Source organism: Pygocentrus nattereri, chromosome 21 (assembly GCF_015220715.1).
Source record: "Pygocentrus nattereri isolate fPygNat1 chromosome 21, fPygNat1.pri, whole genome shotgun sequence".
NCBI lineage: Eukaryota > Metazoa > Chordata > Actinopteri > Characiformes > Serrasalmidae > Pygocentrus > Pygocentrus nattereri.
Window position 1 is genome coordinate 3,882,310 of NC_051231.1, and position 18,938 is coordinate 3,901,247.

At 42.1% G+C, this 18,938-nt stretch overlaps 1 protein-coding gene across 1 annotated transcript; it reads right to left on the minus strand.

Annotated features, from left to right (window-relative positions):
* Positions 1-836: 836 nt before the first annotated feature.
* On the minus strand, positions 837-16,023 carry klhdc8a (kelch domain containing 8A). The gene is made up of 6 exons (XM_017714833.2): positions 15,737-16,023; positions 7,998-8,429; positions 6,763-6,927; positions 6,344-6,562; positions 2,565-2,666; positions 837-1,436 (listed from the first exon to the last, which is right to left on the minus strand). The coding sequence occupies exons 2-6, from the start codon at positions 8,371-8,373 to the stop codon at positions 1,234-1,236; spliced, it is 1,065 nt and encodes a 354-aa protein (XP_017570322.1). The 5' UTR covers positions 8,374-8,429; positions 15,737-16,023; the 3' UTR covers positions 837-1,233.
* Positions 16,024-18,938: the final 2,915 nt, after the last annotated feature.

The following is an 18,938-nucleotide window of genomic DNA, read 5'->3' on the forward strand; positions in this document are numbered from 1 at the left end:
TTGTGAGAAAAACATGGAAATGCCACTTTGCAGAAAGAATACTCGAGACTAACCAAGAGACTCAAGAGCAACCTGACAATATTTCTGTGTATAGCTACAAAAATACCCTGCAAATGTCTATTAAGACACAGAATCCACTTACAAATCTTGTAAACCGATCAGACATAACATCACGACCGCCTCCTTGTTTCTGCGCTCACTGTCCACTTTATCAGCTCCACTTACTGTATAGCTGCTCTCTGTAGTTCTACAGTTACAGACTGTAGTCCATCTGTTTCTCTGATACTCTGTTACCCTGTTCTTCAGTGGTCAGGACCCCCATGGACCCTCACAGAGCAGGTACTATTTGGGTGATGGATCATTCTGCAGTAACACTGACTTGGTGGTGGTGTGTTAGGGTGTGTTGTGCTGGTCTAAGCGGATCAGACACAGCAGTGCTGCAGGATTTTTTTACCTATCTCGTTGGTCCACCTTGTAGATGTAAAGTCAGAGACGACAGCTCATCTGCTGCTGCAGTTTGTGTTGGTCATCCTCTAGTCCTTCATCAGTGGTCACAGGACACTGGCCACAGGACACCGTTGGCTGGATACTTTTGGTTGGTGGACTATTCTCAGTCCAGCAGCGACACTGAGGTGTTTAAAAACTCCAGTAGCAGCTGCAGTGTCTGATCCACTCAGACCAGCGCAACACACTGCAGTGCTGAGAATGATCCACCACCCAAATAGTACCTGCTCTGTTAGGGTCCATGGGGGTCCTGACCACTGAAGAACAGGGTAACAGAGTATCAGAGAAACAGATGGACTACAGTCTGTAACTGTAGAACTACAGAGAGCAGCTATACAGTAAGTGGAGCTGATAAAGTGGACAGTGAGTGTAGAAACAAGGAGGTGGTCATGATGTTATGATCGGTGTACATACACCTCTTCTAAAATCGCTCATGTTTTTACTTTGTCGACATCTACAGTATTTGTTATGCTCCTACATGGTAAGACTTCAGGAGTGGATTGTCTTTGCTATATGTTTGTGTTGTAACGCACGACGATGAGAGCTAACGTTTGGCACAAAAAACACGGTCCCAAGAAGACTTTGTGCTTTTTTGTTTAACAGGTAGAACAGGAGCCTATTGGATGATGGCATTATCTTCCTATTAACAAGAGTAGCATCTCCAACACTCTAAAAGAGGTGAGTTTGACTCATTGAAGGCAATTTTTCTTAGGCTACAGACATGCATGGCTAAAGAATCTCCTCCTCCTTCACGTAAAGAATCTCATGGGCTGAGCTCGGGATTTGATTGACGCCTCCCACCACCAATAGGCGGTCACGGATCACAATGGTGGAGGCGGAACAGCGTGGAGTCACCATGGGGGCCAGGTTCTCCCACTTCCTCTTCTCAGGATGAAAGGCCTCAACGGTATCCAGGACTGAGGGCTGATGACCTATAAGAGCAGACAGGTAAAAGATTATATGTGTATAATAGTATAGTGTATTGTTCAAAAGTCTGTGTCTGTGTGTGAGGGTGGACAACATGGAACGGCTGCTGACTGGCTACAGCTGCTAAAGGAGAACCCTACGCTGCCCATATGTGACATTTTAACATCTAGAACAACTTCAGTGTATGTTTGGTCTGCAAATCTTTCTTTTCTCAGTAACAGCTTTCTGACAGCTTCACATCCTTTCAGACCCATTTTTCAAATCCACGCCCTTTCAATCCATAGGATGTGGATTTGTTGCAGAACTGAGGAAAGAGTAGAGCTTTACTTTGTTTGAACTCTTTAAGATGAAAGCTTTTCTGATGGTGATAGTTTTGGTGGTTTACCAGGTCTTGCAGAGTTGGTAGAGTCCCATTTTCTCTATATCTTTAGATACATTTTTGAACTGGATTATCTTACATCCAATCTCCTTAGAAACACCTCCTGAAAAATGAATAACTTAAAAATAATTTAATGGCCATTTTGACTGGAAATAAAATAAATGAGGCTTGGTTAATGATTACAATACACTAGTTTCTACAAAAATAGTGCAGTACAGTGGATGATTATGCCACATATAACACTGCAAGCTCTTCACAGTACACAGTACGTATCATATTTCATTTTGCTAAGCGGGGCAGACACACTAGACCAAAGGCAAAATTCATCAATATAATAAAAATGCGAGAAAAAATGAATAACTGTTAAAAAATAGTCCTAACGGGCAAACATTCAATCGGCTTATTTTGATGGTGTGACACAATATGCCACTACAGCAGGGGTAGGGAACTGAGGAATCCAGCACAGCTTGGCGAGTTCTCTCTTCTAGCACACATTCTAAACCTGGTAATTAGCTGATGAGTTAAATCAGGTGTGCTTGAGTTGGAAAATCACCAAACTGGCCCTCCAGGAGTTCCCCACGCTTGGTTTACAGGCTCTCAACAGTTGGTCCAAATTTTACTTTTTTTAAAAACTTTCAATTAGCCAGTGTTCTAGAACTACTGATGATACCTGTGAAATAGGATAAAAATGTGACATAATTTATTTCAATATTGCCATATTGCCTACTAAAAGTCTTCTGAATGCATGGCATACCCAGTCCCCCAGCCACGACCATCCTCCCTCGTACTATGGCTGCTGCAAAGTCTGCTCGTTTGGTTTTCATGGGCACAGTGTCTTCAGACCTCGTCCATGATCCTGCAGAAAAGATTACGGTAACACTTTCTATGAATGTCACATTTATAATCATTATAAACACATTCATAACATGTTATAATGCATTCATAAGGCATCATAACCATGGCTATAAATATGTAAAAAGAAGCCTTACATGTTATAGCCATGCTTATTATGAATACTGTTCATCAAATTATAAGAGCTCATAAGCTCTAAGTAAAGTGAGGCACACTCTACTAAGGCCTACTCCAGTGTTAAGAGTGACACTGACAGTATAACATGTTATTAACACTACTTATAATGCATTATATTAACAATTCATAATGTATAATAAACATGGCTATAAAGAGTAATGCGGTGTAATTCATTTTTATATCCATTATGCATTATAAAATGTGATAAATGTGTTTATAGATGCTTATAACTGTGACATTCACAGAAAGTATTACCAAGATCACAACACCTCTTTACTCTCAAACTTTAATGAAACATAACTTTCTATAAGCTTTATTAAAAATAAGCCTAACTTTCTTTTTGGCAACAACAAACTAACAGATCTTAATCAAAACTGTCCAAAATATGTTGTAGAATATGTGTTGTGAATAAAAATATGTGTCTTTGGATCACAGACAAGGCTCCTGTCGGGGAGGCTTCTGAAGATTAGAGTCTGTTTACTTCTCGATTAGAGCTGACAGAATGGATTCCATTTGCGGGGAGCGCTAATAGCTTAGCTGATGCCCACAATAATGACTATAAAGACAATTTTGCAGAAAAGCACTGAGTCAGAACACTTTAATTGCATTGAGGAGGAAGAGCTGAGCTCCTCTGCCCTCTGCGTGTCACAGATGTAGAACATTAATTTGGCATATTATTTACACTTCCCATTCTATTTGACTGCCAAAAAGCAGCCCTGCAAGCCAAAAGCCAATGAAACAGCTATAGAGCAGTGATGATTGCTTGAAAGATGCCAGAGCCTGAAGCCATTTGGGTTTGCTTTTTAGGCTTCTTCGTCTATAATGCTGTAACAACTTTTTTGCTGCATCCTGGCATGCCGCAGTTGTAGTAGAACAATCCCGGCCCTAATGATTTCCCCAAGCCTGTTATTCATCTGAAGAGTGATAAAGCCAATCTCTGCTCTTCAGGACGGTAACTTGACTGTAGCCAGTGGTCCCGATTTGCTTTTTGAGTAAATGAACCAGTTTGGCTTGGTTGGTTGTGTCTGGGCTGCGGTGCCTGACTTGACCGAAAGGAAGAGCGTGGCAACTTTGGACGCAATATTGATCGTAGGGTCTTGGCAAGCTGGACTCACTCTGCGGTTGGCCGATATCCTGTGGCTTTTGTTTTGCGAGGCGGTAATGGCATCCTTAATTCCTTTAAAATGAACCCAATAAGCAGATGTACATTAAAAACAGGCTGGAGAAACTGTATTACATAGCTTGCCCGTGCCCGATGCTGCACAGCACTACTAATACATCGCACTGCTCTATTCGCCCAGAGCTTAATTAGTAGATATATGGTATTAAAATGGGCTTTGTAATAAAGAACACATCCATCTTGCTTACGGAGTGTGATTTTCCTGAGATCCTGCTATCTCCACACCAGGCTGCGAGAAGACGGCTGAACAGATGGACTCGATCGGGATGAGCTAAAAAGAGCTACAGCTCCGTGAATAAGGGATAGCAATCTGGTTCTGAATAGCATCGCTGAAACGCCCTCCTGCCGTCTCCGCAATGCAGACCCAGATAGTATCGGCTGGTTATATTAGATTGGGAGAGTTGTGCGAAGGGGTTTTTTATTGCCGCCGGCGGTTCCAGGCCGAGGGAAATTAGATATCAGGGTTTAATCTCCCAGACTCCCTCTGCGCGCGCCTCCAACACCTGTTGAGTGACACACGCTGTGGTAATGGAATAATTAAAAAAAGATAAATGATTTATTACTGTAGTGTGTGCAAAGAGCAGAAGGTTTGAAAATGACCCGCCCCCCCACCAAGGATAGTAGGCTTATTTATTTTTTTTTTCGCGATACCTTCAGGGCTTCGAGAAAAAAAAGGGTTTATGTGCAATTTTCTTTCTTGGTGAGCCTGATTTGAAATGATCGTATTTGAACGGAAACGGTAGAGGAGAAAACCGAGAGGCAAGTACCTGCAGAGAAATCAATAACTCATTTCAGTAGGCCTTACATTTTGTCACACCTTGTTTCTTCTCATCATCTTTTTTCCCCCATTTTGAGTTAATCTGAATCGAAATTGAATAGAAGAGTTATCTCTGAATGCTAATAAAGATGTGCGGTAGATGTGCAGTCTCTCAGCCACGTGAATTATTCGATTTCTAGAGCTCTTCAAAAAGTTGAAGACAAGAGAAAAGCTAGTTGTTGGGGCTTAATGATACCCGTTTTTTATAGATGGACATGTGTGAGGTCAGGTTCGATCCAGTTTTCGATATTTTCAGTGTTAAAATATTCTATACCACACACTGGTTTGACCTAGAAAAGAACACAGATGATTTGATAACACACTCTATGAATATCACGTTTGAAAGCATCTGTAAACACATTTATAACATGTTATAATGCGTTCGTAAGGCATTATAAACATGGTCATAAATATTTATAAAAATGAATTACACTGAATTAGACTTTATAGCTATGCTTATCATACATTATGAATTGTTAATATGATGCATTATAAGTAACGTTAATAGCATGTTACACTTCCAGTGTCAAAGAAGTTAGTCCCAGCTTAGAGAGCGTAAAGACAACCTGAGATTTCCAGTGTTTTGTTTGAGCGTAAAGTGGAGTGAAGGCCTGGAGAAGGAGGGGCGAGATAGTCGAGTGCTGTCATTGTAATTTGTTCCCTCACTGGTTCCAATGTCAAGTGCTAGAACCCTTCACTCTGTAACACTACACTACACTACACTACAGTAAGGCTGATTTCTGCTGGCGTTCTATTGGATATGCAGAGTTAAGTCAGTGCCAGGCTAACGGTGGTGAACATTAACAGTGGTGCACATTGATTTTCCCACATTGGGTGAAACACTGAGGGCAGCTCTAGTTTAAACTCTGACATTTGAAGCCTGCAATGAGCTTTATTGTGTATGTTTTAGTAAGTCCTTCAGTAAATACTTGAGAATTGAGAACCATTGGTCACTGTGTTTGCACACTGTGTAATTAGACCTCTGCGTTTAACCCATCCGTGCAGTGAAACACCCTCATACACGCACACTAGTGAACACACACACTAGGGGGCAGTGAGCACACTTGCCCAGAGCAGTGGGCAGCCCTATCCATGGCGCCTGGGGAGCAACTGGGGGTTAGGTATCTTGCTCAAGGGCACCTCACTCATGGACTGTCAGGTGAGGGGATCAAACCGGCGACCTTCCGGTCACAGTGCTGGTTCCCTAACCTCCAGCCCACGACTGCCCCGTTGAGACTTCAACTTCAACTAGGTGAAGTAGTGTTAATATAAGTGAAATAGAAGAGAATATATTAATGAAGTTGAGACTTCAACTTGAAGCCTCACTCTTAACACTGGAGGAGGCTTTAGTCCAGTACGCTTCACTTTACTTAGAGCGGACAAATACAGCTCATCAGCTCTTAAAATTTGTTATGAACAGCACTTAGAATGCATTATATTACCAATTCATAATGCGTAATAAGTGTGTTTATTTGATTTTTTCGATATTGCATAAAAAAAGTAATACCTTGGTTGGGGTCGAAGATGTTGACGTTCTTGGTGAACTTGGAGCTTTGATGGATCCCTCCTTGCCGAAGGCCTCCCAGCCAGCAGAGGCGTCCTGTGTTATCCCATAGCACCCCAGAGTAGGACCTCTTACAGGGCAGGCTGGGTAAAGAGGACCAGGTGCGGCTATCCATGTCAAAGACTTCAAAAGCTTTCACCGAACGCTTGCATTGACGCCCACCTGGAGGGCAAGAGATTTTCAGTAAAATAGGCTGACAGGCAGAGAGGGATCCACACACACACACACACACACACACACAAAACATCCTTGAAATGTTCTGACAGGTGGAGAGAGACACACCAACTCACACACAACAGACAGTCTCTGAAACGCTCCGACAGTTGTAATGCGCCACACTCACTCACACACACTCCACCAACCTGCTACGTATATCTTGGATCCCTGAAGGCAAATGCTGGTATCATAGCGGGGAGTGAGCATTGGGGGCAGAAGGGCCCAGACATCCTTGCGAAGGTCGTACTGCTGCAGAATGCTTCTGGGCAGGAGGTCTGCTCCCATTCCCCCAAAAGCGAAAGCTCTGCCATCTGATCAGACGCACACAGGGTATGAGGTTTTACCCTCTTCGGTCTAACAACCAAACTACAAAGCACAAAAGGGAGCCCAGTAGATCAATTATATCTGCTAATTTACTAAATTGGGCCATTTGGACCTTCAGTTATTAAAATCTGCCCGAAGTTTTAATCAGAGGCTTTCTGACACCTTTATTTAAAGTATCAACTGTTACTTGAAGATATTACATAGCAGATGCTGTATTCGACAAGTACAATTACCACACCTTAACACAATTTATCACTAGTCAAACATTTTTAACATCAATTAATAAACAATAACGACATCACAAAATATTTAAACCATTAACTTTTAGAAGCAGTGGTAATAAAGTGGTTATTTTATTTTCATTATTTCTCACTCGTAGCTCATTGAAGAAACAAGAAAATCTGCTGAAAGTGTAGATTTTAAAGATCTGTAGTTTTTTAAGATCTGTGTATTTAATTAGACGAGGAGATATTTTATTTTGATTTAAAGATGATGAATAGCTGCAGGATGGACTGCCCACCCCAGGGCCCAGACCTCAACATCACTGAATGTGCATTGAATTGGGATTACTTGGTTTAGGAAAAGCAGAAAATGCAACCAACTTCCAAGACTGAACTTTGGAGATGTAGAAAAAAATATTCCTGAAGATTTCTTTAATAAATTGCGAGTGTCTAAAGAATGGAAGTTGTAATAAAAGCAAAATGTCGACATACTAAATGCTGAAAAATTGGACTGATATTCTAGTTCTTTGTTGAGGCTTCTGTGTAATTGTCTGTCAAATATATCTTCTTTGCTTTTTGTCCGATGCTGAAAAACGTATAACTTGTACGTAATGGCCACTTTGACTGGTAATTGGCTAAATGAAGGGTGGTCTCTGACTTTTGCTCTGACTTTTCTTCAGTAATAACTCTTGACTTCTAAGGGTTAACTGGTTTGTCCCTGTTGGATTCCAAGCTCGACCCTGAAGCTGACCCTTCCCATTCTTGACTGTTTTAGGAAATTCAGTAGTAGACAAATTGCTTTACGTCAGTGAATGTACTAAGATTGCTTCAACAACCTTTAACAGTGATGGAGACTCCCATCAGCTCTTCCCTCAGTGAACACCTCTTCCTCCACTTGCCCTCCTCTGTGTTGTACACCTCCACAGCCTTCAGGGGGTGCTGGTTCTTTCCCACACCTCCTACCACCAAGAGCTGCTTGTTCAAGACTGCCACGGCGGCCCCAGCTCTGGCGGTCGGCATGGGGGGCAGGCTGACCCACTGGTCTATCTCTGGGGCGTAGAGCTCCAAATAGCTGGTGGGTCTTCCAGCAGCATCGCAGCCCCCCAACATGTACAGCTGACCCCCCACCTCAGCCAGTGAGTGGTAGACACGCCCGCTGGAGAGGCGGGCCAGGCTCTGCCAGTGGAACTCATGGGCCGAGGGCACCGCCATTGCCCCGACCGACCACGGTGGCTTCTCAGCAGCAGGAAAGTGGCCTCGTCAGCGAGCTAAAGGGATGATGAGAAAGATGTCAATAGGGCCAAGATTCAGGTCCTATATATTGCTTGTCCCAAACTAGAGCTGCATGATGCCGGGAAAAAGTCTCATTATGATGTTTTAGGTTTTGTGATAAATGTAGCAGTATTTAAAGAGCAAACAGGAAATTACAACTACTCCCAAATTATCACTCTTTCAATGAGAAGAGTGCTTTTACAGGGGGAATAAAAACATCCCGGTTAACTTGATGCAAATATGTTTTGCTGCACAATATGTACAAAAGACCCTTTTGACAATATATTGCTAAATAGTGCACCTGCTGTATAACGTACAACATATTAAAACACATTCACATACCTTTTGTGACATAGTCAAAGGTTGGCCTACATCACTTCAACAAAAATACTTATGTATATTGAACCACATGAATGCCCTGATTTATCAAAGCGACCACAGAGACACATCTGAAACATCTGAGGCTCGTCAGAATGTTAACAACACACGATAAAGAAGTCTTCTGATCTACTGCAACTTGCATCAACTGGGGACCCATCAATACACTGGTTGTTAGGTGTAACGGGGAGCGAGGAGGCGGATGCATATGCGGAGATAAACGAGATTTATTACGGGCAAAATCCAAAATCCAGGGACATAGAGCCAACACGGAATGATCGGAGGGCAGACAAACCAGAACAAAACAACAGTACATAAACCAGTACATCCAACACAGCAACCAGAGCAACCAACAAAGACCAGCAAACACAAGGGGCAAACACAGGGCTTAAACACAACAGGGCTGACAAGGGACAGGTGGAAACAATCAGGGGTGGAGTCAGGAAACAAAGTGGCTGGACCAAAACAAACATATGGGCTAAACCAAGACACGAACACATGGCCAGGACTGGGAGGGGCCAATCGTGACATTAGGATGTGAATTGGGACAAATTCTTTGGACCAATATCTAACTGCTATTAGTATATAACTAACAGTTATTATTATCATTAATATTATTATTAGCCAAAGTTAACTGATGACTGATAAGTTAACTGATGACTGGGGATAGCTTGAATTTCATATTTATAGTTTAACCAACAACATACAGTTGGTAGTTTAGAGATTTTAAGCGTTTTTTTTATGGGACTAACTGCATCGCCTTAACATTAACTAACAAAAATATTTGCAGACTGTTGCATAAGGCTAAACTCAACTGAAGCAAAAAGAGTCAGTTGAAGAGAAGAAGAAGAATCACTGGGCTAAATATTCTAGTTGTGACAGTATCGCTATGTTTGGGACGGTGTAATCTCTGCCATATCCTTTTATCAGTGGCTCTGGAAAAAACGGCTGAAATTAAGGAGTCAACTACATTTTCACAATTTGAAAGAGCTGCGGTTTTTATTATAGTCTTACAGTCTATTATCAATAACGTTGATACGATGCAAATTTTAAGTATGAATTTTGCCTGATAACATGGAGCAACAGCAAATAACTGGCCGGCTGGCTCACCGGGTTAACGGTTCACGCCTCAAGCCACAAAAAATTATGTGCAGGTCTTCTCAGCCAAAAAAGTCCATCCCTCAACTTATCCCACTTTCAATTGTAATCGCAATAAGATATTCTGGCAAAACCATCCCAGCCCTAAACTACATTGTCTCAGCAGGAATGGAGAGTTTGAGTCGACTCCAGAAAACTGGGAGCATAATATATTAAAATATCTTAAAAAAAACTTTTTGAAAAAGTGAACTAATGGAAAATTCGAATACTGGGCCTCATTCAGCAATATCTTCATTATTTTCTTCAGGTTTTTAAATCGCAGAACTGTTCAACCTTTGTCCTTTTGAGTGTGTCTAGACAGTTCTTACCTGAGAACAAATCCCCCCCCCCCCAAAAAAAAAAAATCAGTTCAAAAATTCTTCTTAAGAACGTTTGGTGAATGAGGCCCAATAGGGGGCGATAAACAGAAACGTAAAGCGCTCCCAGGGCTGCAAAATATTATTTAAGACTGTGATTTTTTGTTTAACTGACTTGAAGTGTCCTACCTGTGTCCATGTCTGTTTAACTAAAACTACCTGAGCATAAAATTAAAATCTAAAATAAAAGTATATAAAATTTTATAGGGCAATATTAGTTATCAGAATGTTTGGCCCCCTAAAATCGCTATCAGCCACTAATGTTTCACGTTGGTTGGGCCCTAATATTAATATTGCAACGGCCAGTATCTCAATAATGAATGACAAACGATGTATCAAGGAGTCCTAATTGAAGTCTATGGGCAGAAATAGCCATTGTTAGCCATTTAGTTGAGCGCTTAGTTAACCGTATCACAAGTGGAGAAAATTCTTTTTATTTTCTAGCAAATTGTCACATAGTAGGTCTAACACATTTTAATAGATATAGACAAATCTCGTAGCATTAAAGGGATAAATCAATACCCTGCTAACTGTGACAGAGACATGTTACTGCAATAGACTGTATTCACTGCAATGCCTCAATGCGACTGAACCACTCCACCATTCAACCTAGCTAGGCTCTTGTTAGCCTCTTCAAATCATATTCATGCACAGGCACAGTATATATTTACCAGCTATTTCCCATTCTTACTCGAGTGTAGAGGAAGTGACAGAGAGAGAGGGAGGGGGAGAGATGGCGAGAGAGAAATGGAGGGGAGCCGGGAACAGCATGGCTGTTGATGCAATCGATTTTGCACGGCTGTTCTGCTGTGGCCCTCTTCAGCTGTGTACACAATTAGCTTGAAGTGGGCTGTTGTACCACAGCTTAGCATCCATCAGTAACCAAGCAACCACCTTTTCCACCTCCCTCACATCTCCCTTATTCCCTTGCTTACACTAAGCAACGACTCCCTTGTTTTCCCCTTACAAGGACACCTACAAGGAGAGGCATCAAAGGAATACACTAATTCCACTGAGCCCTTCGCAAAGCAGCGGACGCCGTCATGGATTTCTCATTACAGCGACGCCATTTCAGCAGAGACCCTTCGCTCTGTTACCATGACATGGCACCAGGCTTCGGCGCTCATCAAAGTCAAACCTAATTAATATTGGATGGTGTGTTCGGCTCTGAACCTGGCCTACTGAGGCACCGAAGCAGCTTCGCGGGGCTTGGCTATGTGTAAACACATGAGGCAAACATCCATTCGTGCGTTCCCCCGACTGCAAAGTCTCGCGTCAGTCTTTGCCTTTTAGGCAGATGGCGGGTCCCAGAAGGGCTTCACCGAAAACTTGATTACCGAATAGACACGTTTGGCAGCCGTCTTTGCATTGTGAGCCATCTAATTGTACTGTAATAATGATTTGACTAGCTTATTACAGGTGGAGAGCTCTGGGCCTCTGGTGATTGAGTGAGAGAGTGTTAAGTACGTAGGGACTCCTGCAAGTGGCGAGCACTTAATCAAGCTCAATCATGCTGTAAATGAGGTGGGCTCTCTCTCTTTCCCTCTCTCTTTCATAGTCTAAATCTCCCTGTCTCTTCCTGCACGGGAGAAAGACTGCCGTTTTCATTTCCCAACATGTAACGCCGCCCCAGGTCCAACGGCTGACAGGACACGAAGCTTTTAATCCGCTCTTAAACGAAAGTCATTTTGAATCCGGAGAAATAGACCCTTATCCAATTAGCCACTGATACTCTGTCAGACCTGTGAAAGATTCTGGTGATGCTTTCAAAGCCCTTCAAACGAGATTATCAACGAGGTCTGAAGAATATATATATATATATATATATATATATATATATATATATATATATATATATGGCTGAGGGTATTCTGAGATGCAAATGGACCTTCCGAGGATGAGGCAGATAGGTACCCCAAGGGTCTGGCCCTCTTGCATTTCTTTGCCACCCTTTGTGTTGAAGTCCCAGCCATTCACCATGGACTCTAACTATCTCCCTGATCATTTAAAGGCAAGCTGTCGTACGTTTCATCCACCAGGAGACAGCGACACAAAAGGAAGCTCAAGGAAAGGGACGTTTCTCCTGACTCCTTTTCTTTTCTCCTCCCTGAACTATGCAGAGGTGGGTTGCCATAGAAACAATGAGCAGGCCTCATCCCCCCCCCATCCCCCCCCTTCCCTGTTTTCTTTGGCGCGGAAGCCAAGGCTAGTTTAGTTTTAATAATGGATTAACAAATAAATAAGGACCACTGTTTTTTCTTTTCCTTCAACCGGGGCAGGCGTTCTCTAGTTAACGAACCGGAATTGCTTTCTCCTGGCATGCCTCGCAAAGCACATTAATTGCAATCTGTAACCGATTTGCTTCGCCACTTCTCTCTCTCTCTCTCTTTCTTTCTTTCTTTTTTTTTAATTAACTGCTTGAACAGCTTGAGATCAACAGTAGGCCTATGAGCGCCCACGGAAGTCATTTACAATCAACTCAGATCCCTCTCAAACTTTTAATTAGTTAGTTAGTCCCCCCCCCCTTTCATAACTTAGACCTAACTTTGGGTCTAATTTCATCCTTTAACTGAGCTAATAGCTATACATATGATCCAATGGGCTTTGGTTGAACGCAGTAGTTAAAGTGCTTTTGTCGTCCCCTCCTCTGGGTCTGTGCTGCACAGTAGGCACTCATTTATTGACTTCCATTTAATTAGCTTCCCAGTACTCAAATACTGCTTACTCTCGAATCCACACGCACGCACTACTCAATCAGAGCACTGCAGTCGGGGGACAGAAGCAGTGGGTTTTATTGGTTTATCTCCGCAGCGTTTTTGTAGTTCTATGGAGTCTTCTTCAGCATGATGGTTTTCTCTGCGCTCCATTTAGTGTCAACATCCATATTTCACTGTAAGGAGGGCTCCTATCTGTCTCCTACAACACTGGTACAGTCAGGCGTCCGCTATTATAGCGCTGCCTGCTGATGTTGCATCAGACGAGGCACAGTCTATTTAGACTGGACAGTACAACATTACCAATTCTCATATTCTGCTACTGGCAAGTTTATTTTATAGGATTTATTCAAGTGGGACAATAGCCATTTACTAACAGAAGAGTAAATGTGTCAGCACTAGCCAAACTCTTTGCTTTCTTCTGCACTACTTCATCTGGACAGGTTGGGAACACGCCTGACTCAACAACATCTGTCAGACATTAACATTTTGGCTGTGTGTTTTTTTTTTGCTTCCGCTCCATATTCCAGAGCTAAGCAGTAAGCAATGCTTTGATTAAGAGGGAGTCATATTCACAGTGAGTTTGAAATATTGATTCATTTGCAGCAACACTTGCTGAAGTCTCATAATATTTGTAGCTCAGGTAAATACTTTAATGCACTCCAGAGGGATGAATAAGCACTCAGGTGAGTTGTTTAGCAGGGCGGCTGAACTCTGAGACCTACCCATCTGACTCCAGTGCCTCAGATGAGCAAACTGCATTTTCACTTTCTTAAATTATGCCATGACCCAATTTCACTCAAGATACTGACATCCCCAATTCCTTGTTTGAAGCGTGGAGTGTTTTGACACCAAAGAGCAAAGGGGCTCTTTTTGCACTGTGTCGCTGGCTTGTTGTGCTGGGTCAGTGGCAACTGTAGCCGAGCAGATCATTTCCATAGCAACCCTGAATTCAGTTCATGAGTGCATGATAACAGAGCACACGGTGCCAGCACCACCTTCGGTGATCCACATATACAAATGAGCCCACATGCACTTCATTACATTTCATTACCACTGTTATCATTCGCTTTCTTTTGATGTGCGGGTGCGGTGGCCATTATTCTACCGCTTTTTTTATTTTATAAGGATTGCGTGGGTGGGATATTAAATATTCACATGATCACCAGGCATAACACTGCATATGGGGGCGAGACCCCGGGGGGTCTGTTACCAAAACAAATGCAGCTTTTTGAACACTGGAGACAATTAGGCAGTTAGCATCGCCTGCACTAAGAGATGAGCTACGCGATAGGTTTAATTTGAAAGGAATGCCCTCCAAGCAGGACGAATTAGTATGCATGAGCTTGGTATTTGGGACTAATCAGATGTTTCGCAGAAAGTAGGCCTGTAACTTCTGCAACTTGATGTGGGTACTGTACTTGATCTCTGACACAGTCTGAAAAACATGAGCAAAACTTGCACCCATCTATTAAGTCAAGGCAAAAAGTGCCGTTTGATAAAAGTAAGAATCGCAGCACGATCAGCTCAGTCGAAATGTAGGTCACCAAAGAAGTTCTGCACTATTGATTCCTTACCTTTATCAAATTAATTGTCAAAATGGCTCTTGCGGAAGACCCTTGATCAGAGACCGTGGCCTGGATTCAATTATCAAGGTTTTAAGATCCCATTTGAATATAAATGCCAAAGAATAATGGGATGGCAAGAAAGAGGATGGAGTGAGTATTCAAGAAGATTACAACTGGGAGCCAGGGATAAGTTTCTGTAAAGCGCCAACCCAAAGGCCTTACAACTAATTGCTATGGAAAAGCCTTTGTACAAGAGGAATGAGTTTAAGGCCCATGGATCCTCAATCAGCAGAAACTGCTTTTCCCCTGAGGTATTTCTAGAGACCAGTACGGTGGAAATCACTGAAGCTCAACTCTGAAACTTGGCAGGCTGTGACTGCACCAGACAGCTAACATTTGGAGTTGGTGGACGTATGCACAGTATAGCAATTTCGAAGACTACCGAGAAGCAAGAGATGATCTGTGATGTGGGACAGTGGACGAGATGTCTGAAAACCATAATGTTCCTTCTTTTTTTTCTAATTCTCTGAGAGAATATAACGGTCTGCTTGCAAAGTAGGGTAACCTTTAACAGACATTTATCAGTTGTATTTCAATGACCCCGGCGTTATGACTGACAGCATAAAGAGGCATTGACCTTTCTTCTGGAATAATGCAGTCCACATCCTCTTCGCTGACATCATGGCCAAAAGTTTGACATGCTGCATCTGGCAGAGACTCAGAACTTGTTTGGGACGCAGCTAGCCTGCTGTTCCGGTCAGCAACTGCTGCATTTTTTACCCAATATCAGGGTTATAATAAATCCTAAGAAGAACTTTAAATAAAGTAACTTAACGAAGCCCACGTTAATGTATCATTTTACCTCAGATATACTGGCTAACCGAGGCTGGCTAACAGAGCAGCCTGAGGCGACCGGTAAAACCGTTAGAAAGCTGCGTATTTAAATTTCAAAAACAAACAAACATTTTAACGGCTCTCCAGAGCTTCCACACAGTTACCGCCGTACTCACTCCGGACACCGTCGTACTGTCCGGTAAGGGATAAAAAGAGCACTACGGACACACGTTGAGCCGAATTTTATGCCCTCAAAACACACTTGAACGTCTGAAAATGCTGGCTAATCACTTACTTTTCGTTCAGGGACCGTTTTCCCTCCGTTCTCCTCCTCAGGCGATTCCTCGTGGCTGTGTGGCGAAGAGTGCTCGCTTGTGAAGAGCTCCGAGAAGCAGGACACTCCCTTCTCCGGTCTGTGCTTTCTGTGTTTTGCTTTTGTTTTTTTCCCCTCTTATTGCCATTTGTACCCTCGGAAAGCGACCGAGGGACAGAAAACCGCTTCTCCACGAACGCACAGCCGTGCGAGTCTCATGTCGTTCGCTCCTTTTCCGCCTCATATGGGTCACATTTTGAAATATTCATCCTCAGCTTTTTCGTCACGGCCGTCACTCAGGCGTACAGGGTCACATTCGTCTCTGATAGTACGTGTAGCCGTCACTTCTTTAGACTCGAAACGGCATCTTTTTATATTAAGGCTTTAAATAAAGTAGAAAACAGGCGACTGTTGTGCATTTTCACTATTTTTTACAGTTCTGCTGCACTTATGGATAAGTCAAACATCAACATATAGCATATAACATACAACATATAACTGCTGTAAGTGCCCATACTGAAATCTGATATACGGCAGTAGGTTTTAAATATATAGCATATGTTAGCATATATTCCTTATATCCAACGTATTGCTGTTGTCAGAAGAAAACCTCGTATCTCCAAAATGCTAACTTTACGGGAGAAGGAAAAAACCTGCTTCACTCTCAATGTAAGTCAATGGAACCAGACGTCTTTCCAAGCCTTTTTGGGCCATTTCTTTTAGTCCATTCATCATAAAATTTACACACAATGTAAAGAACAAGGCATTTTCAAATTACGTCAAAAACTGAAAAACAGTCAAAAATGGAGATACGAGTTTTTCTCCCAGCAACAGCGCTACATTTGTCACATTTGGACATAATGTGACTTATATGTAAAATTATTTGAAACTGGCCATTTTCACATATGGGACATATATTTCAGCCATAAATCAACGTATCGTCGCTGTCCAAAGAAACACAAGTATCTCCAAAATGGTAAGTTTACAGGAGAGGACAAAGACGTTCTTTACTTTCAGTAGAAGTTCAGGTAAAAAGGTTTTACTCCCAAGTGTTTCTGGAGCGTTTCTATTGGTCCATTCATCCTGTAAGCTCAAATGATGATGAAAAATAAAAATAGGCAAAGCTGGAAATACACGTTTTTCTTTGGACAGAAGACGATATGCAAACATATATCTTTAACAGCACAGGGTAGAAAGCTACTCATATGTAGATGGCATATATTACTTGTATATATTAACTACATGTTATATAAAGTTTTTATGCGTCTTTGTTTCCTCCGCATACTTCTACTGCAATAGCTACATAATTAAACTCAAAAAAACCTGCACACTGTAATCAACGCAATAAAAGCATCCAAATGGGAAATAAATAAGAATATTGTTCCCAGACACATTGAAATAATGTAATATTTAGAAGCAAACAAATAATTTTGCAACATTTATGACTGTGTTGGGATGTATTCAACCATGTATCAGATATATATCTCCAAAATACTAACTTTACAGGAGAAGGAAAAAACCCTACATTACTTTTAATGTAAGTCAATGGAACCAGACGTCTTTCCAAGACATTTTGGGCCGTTTCTTTTGGCCCATTCCTCATGAAGTTTATACACAATGTAAAGGGCAACAGGCATCTTAAAATTATGTCAAAAACGACAAAAATGGATATATGAGGGTTTCTTCCGACAGCAGCGATATGTATGATTTGTAAATTATTCATAGCCTATATGTCCAATTTTTGAGGCTTACATATATGAACACAACATATATGTACACATATTTTGACATATATGCCAGACGCTTTATGAAAATTGTGTATATATGGCTATATATCAGATTTGGTAGCATGTTATTCATCCAGAGTGAGGATGAACAACCTGTGATGTATAATTTCTATAGATTTTGTTCTTCTTCAGAGCCGCCCTTCATACAGATTGGATGCTTTTCGTGAACAGAGCTGTGTGCTGTGTTTGCTTGTGCATCAAACTGGTTCATATCCGTCCAAGTGATTCCTCTGGGCTACAGTCCCATCAGTACATCAGCCTCCAGCATGCCCTACATTTGCTCTACCGCTCCACAATGTGTGTCCTTGCTGTAGCATGCCGAGGCCACTGGAGAGCTAACCTGCATGTGCTGATAACCTGAGAATGGTAATTACTGAGGAGGGCCTGCTTCAAGAACATCTCTGATAAAGCATCCAACAAAGGTACACACACACACACACACGCACGCACGCACGCTCGCGCACACACACACACACACACACACACACACACACACACACACACACACACACACACACACACACACACACAAACACACACAGTTTGGGGAGCAGGTGTGATATCTTGACACCGTCAACCATCAGCTCACAGCTTCCTGCAGAGACGCCTAGCTAGGCACATATGCATCAATTTTGAGTTGATTCAAAAGCAGACCATGCTTCACAAGCAAGCGGGCTTGGAAGACAACACATTCACAATGCAGAGAACACTATCTGCCTCAAGCAAGGTTTGAAGTGTGAAGGGCATCTTTTTAAGTCTGCATCTTTGATCACTGAAGCGAACAAGACAGAATCAGAGAGCGCAACATCAATCGTTGGCCGATTCCACGTCTGTGTGAAGATGCTGGAAGTACAGCATTATCCATTTACCCGTAGCAGAGTTCTCACTCATGAACTTGGGAAAGTAGGTTGTCGGTTACTTTAAAGAAGTCTTTCATGTGTGTGGGATTCATGGGGGTGGTGATTATGATGGGGGTTCAATTTATACGCCTAATTAAAAAGTTGATCTGTGATAGCAATCTTGGAAGACTGCTCAGAATAGATTTGTGGGCAGAGGTACTTATAGACATTTTTAATGATGCCAAGATATGATATATGTACTTTTTAGCATTGTTGTTGGACTGCCTGAAGAGCTGTAGCTCATAAAGAAGGTTGCATGTGAGAACACTGAACAGTCAAGCATGGTTATCAAGCTCCAGTTAGGACATTTGGCCTTGTTTCCAAGGCAGGACTCATAGGACAACCATACTGAAAAGATTTCCTTGATTTTCATATAGAAAATGTATCTAATCATACTGTTCACTTTGGCCGTGCGTATTTGTGTTCACAATATTTCCATCATAATAAGAGCTTATTAAAGCATGCAACCTGTGGAGGACTTTTCGGCTACGTTCACAT

Coding starts and splice junctions, on each gene's coding strand:
- klhdc8a (XM_017714833.2), bottom strand. CDS start 8,373: ATGGCGGTGCCCTCGGCCCATGAGTTCCACTGGCAGAGCCTGGCCCGC. Junction 6,928..7,997: donor AGTCTCCATCACTGTTAAAG/GTTGTTGAAGCA, acceptor GCGTCTGATCAG/ATGGCAGAGCTTTCGCTTTT. Junction 2,667..6,343: donor CATCTTCGACCCCAACCAAG/GTATTACTTTTT, acceptor TCTTTTCTGCAG/GATCATGGACGAGGTCTGAA.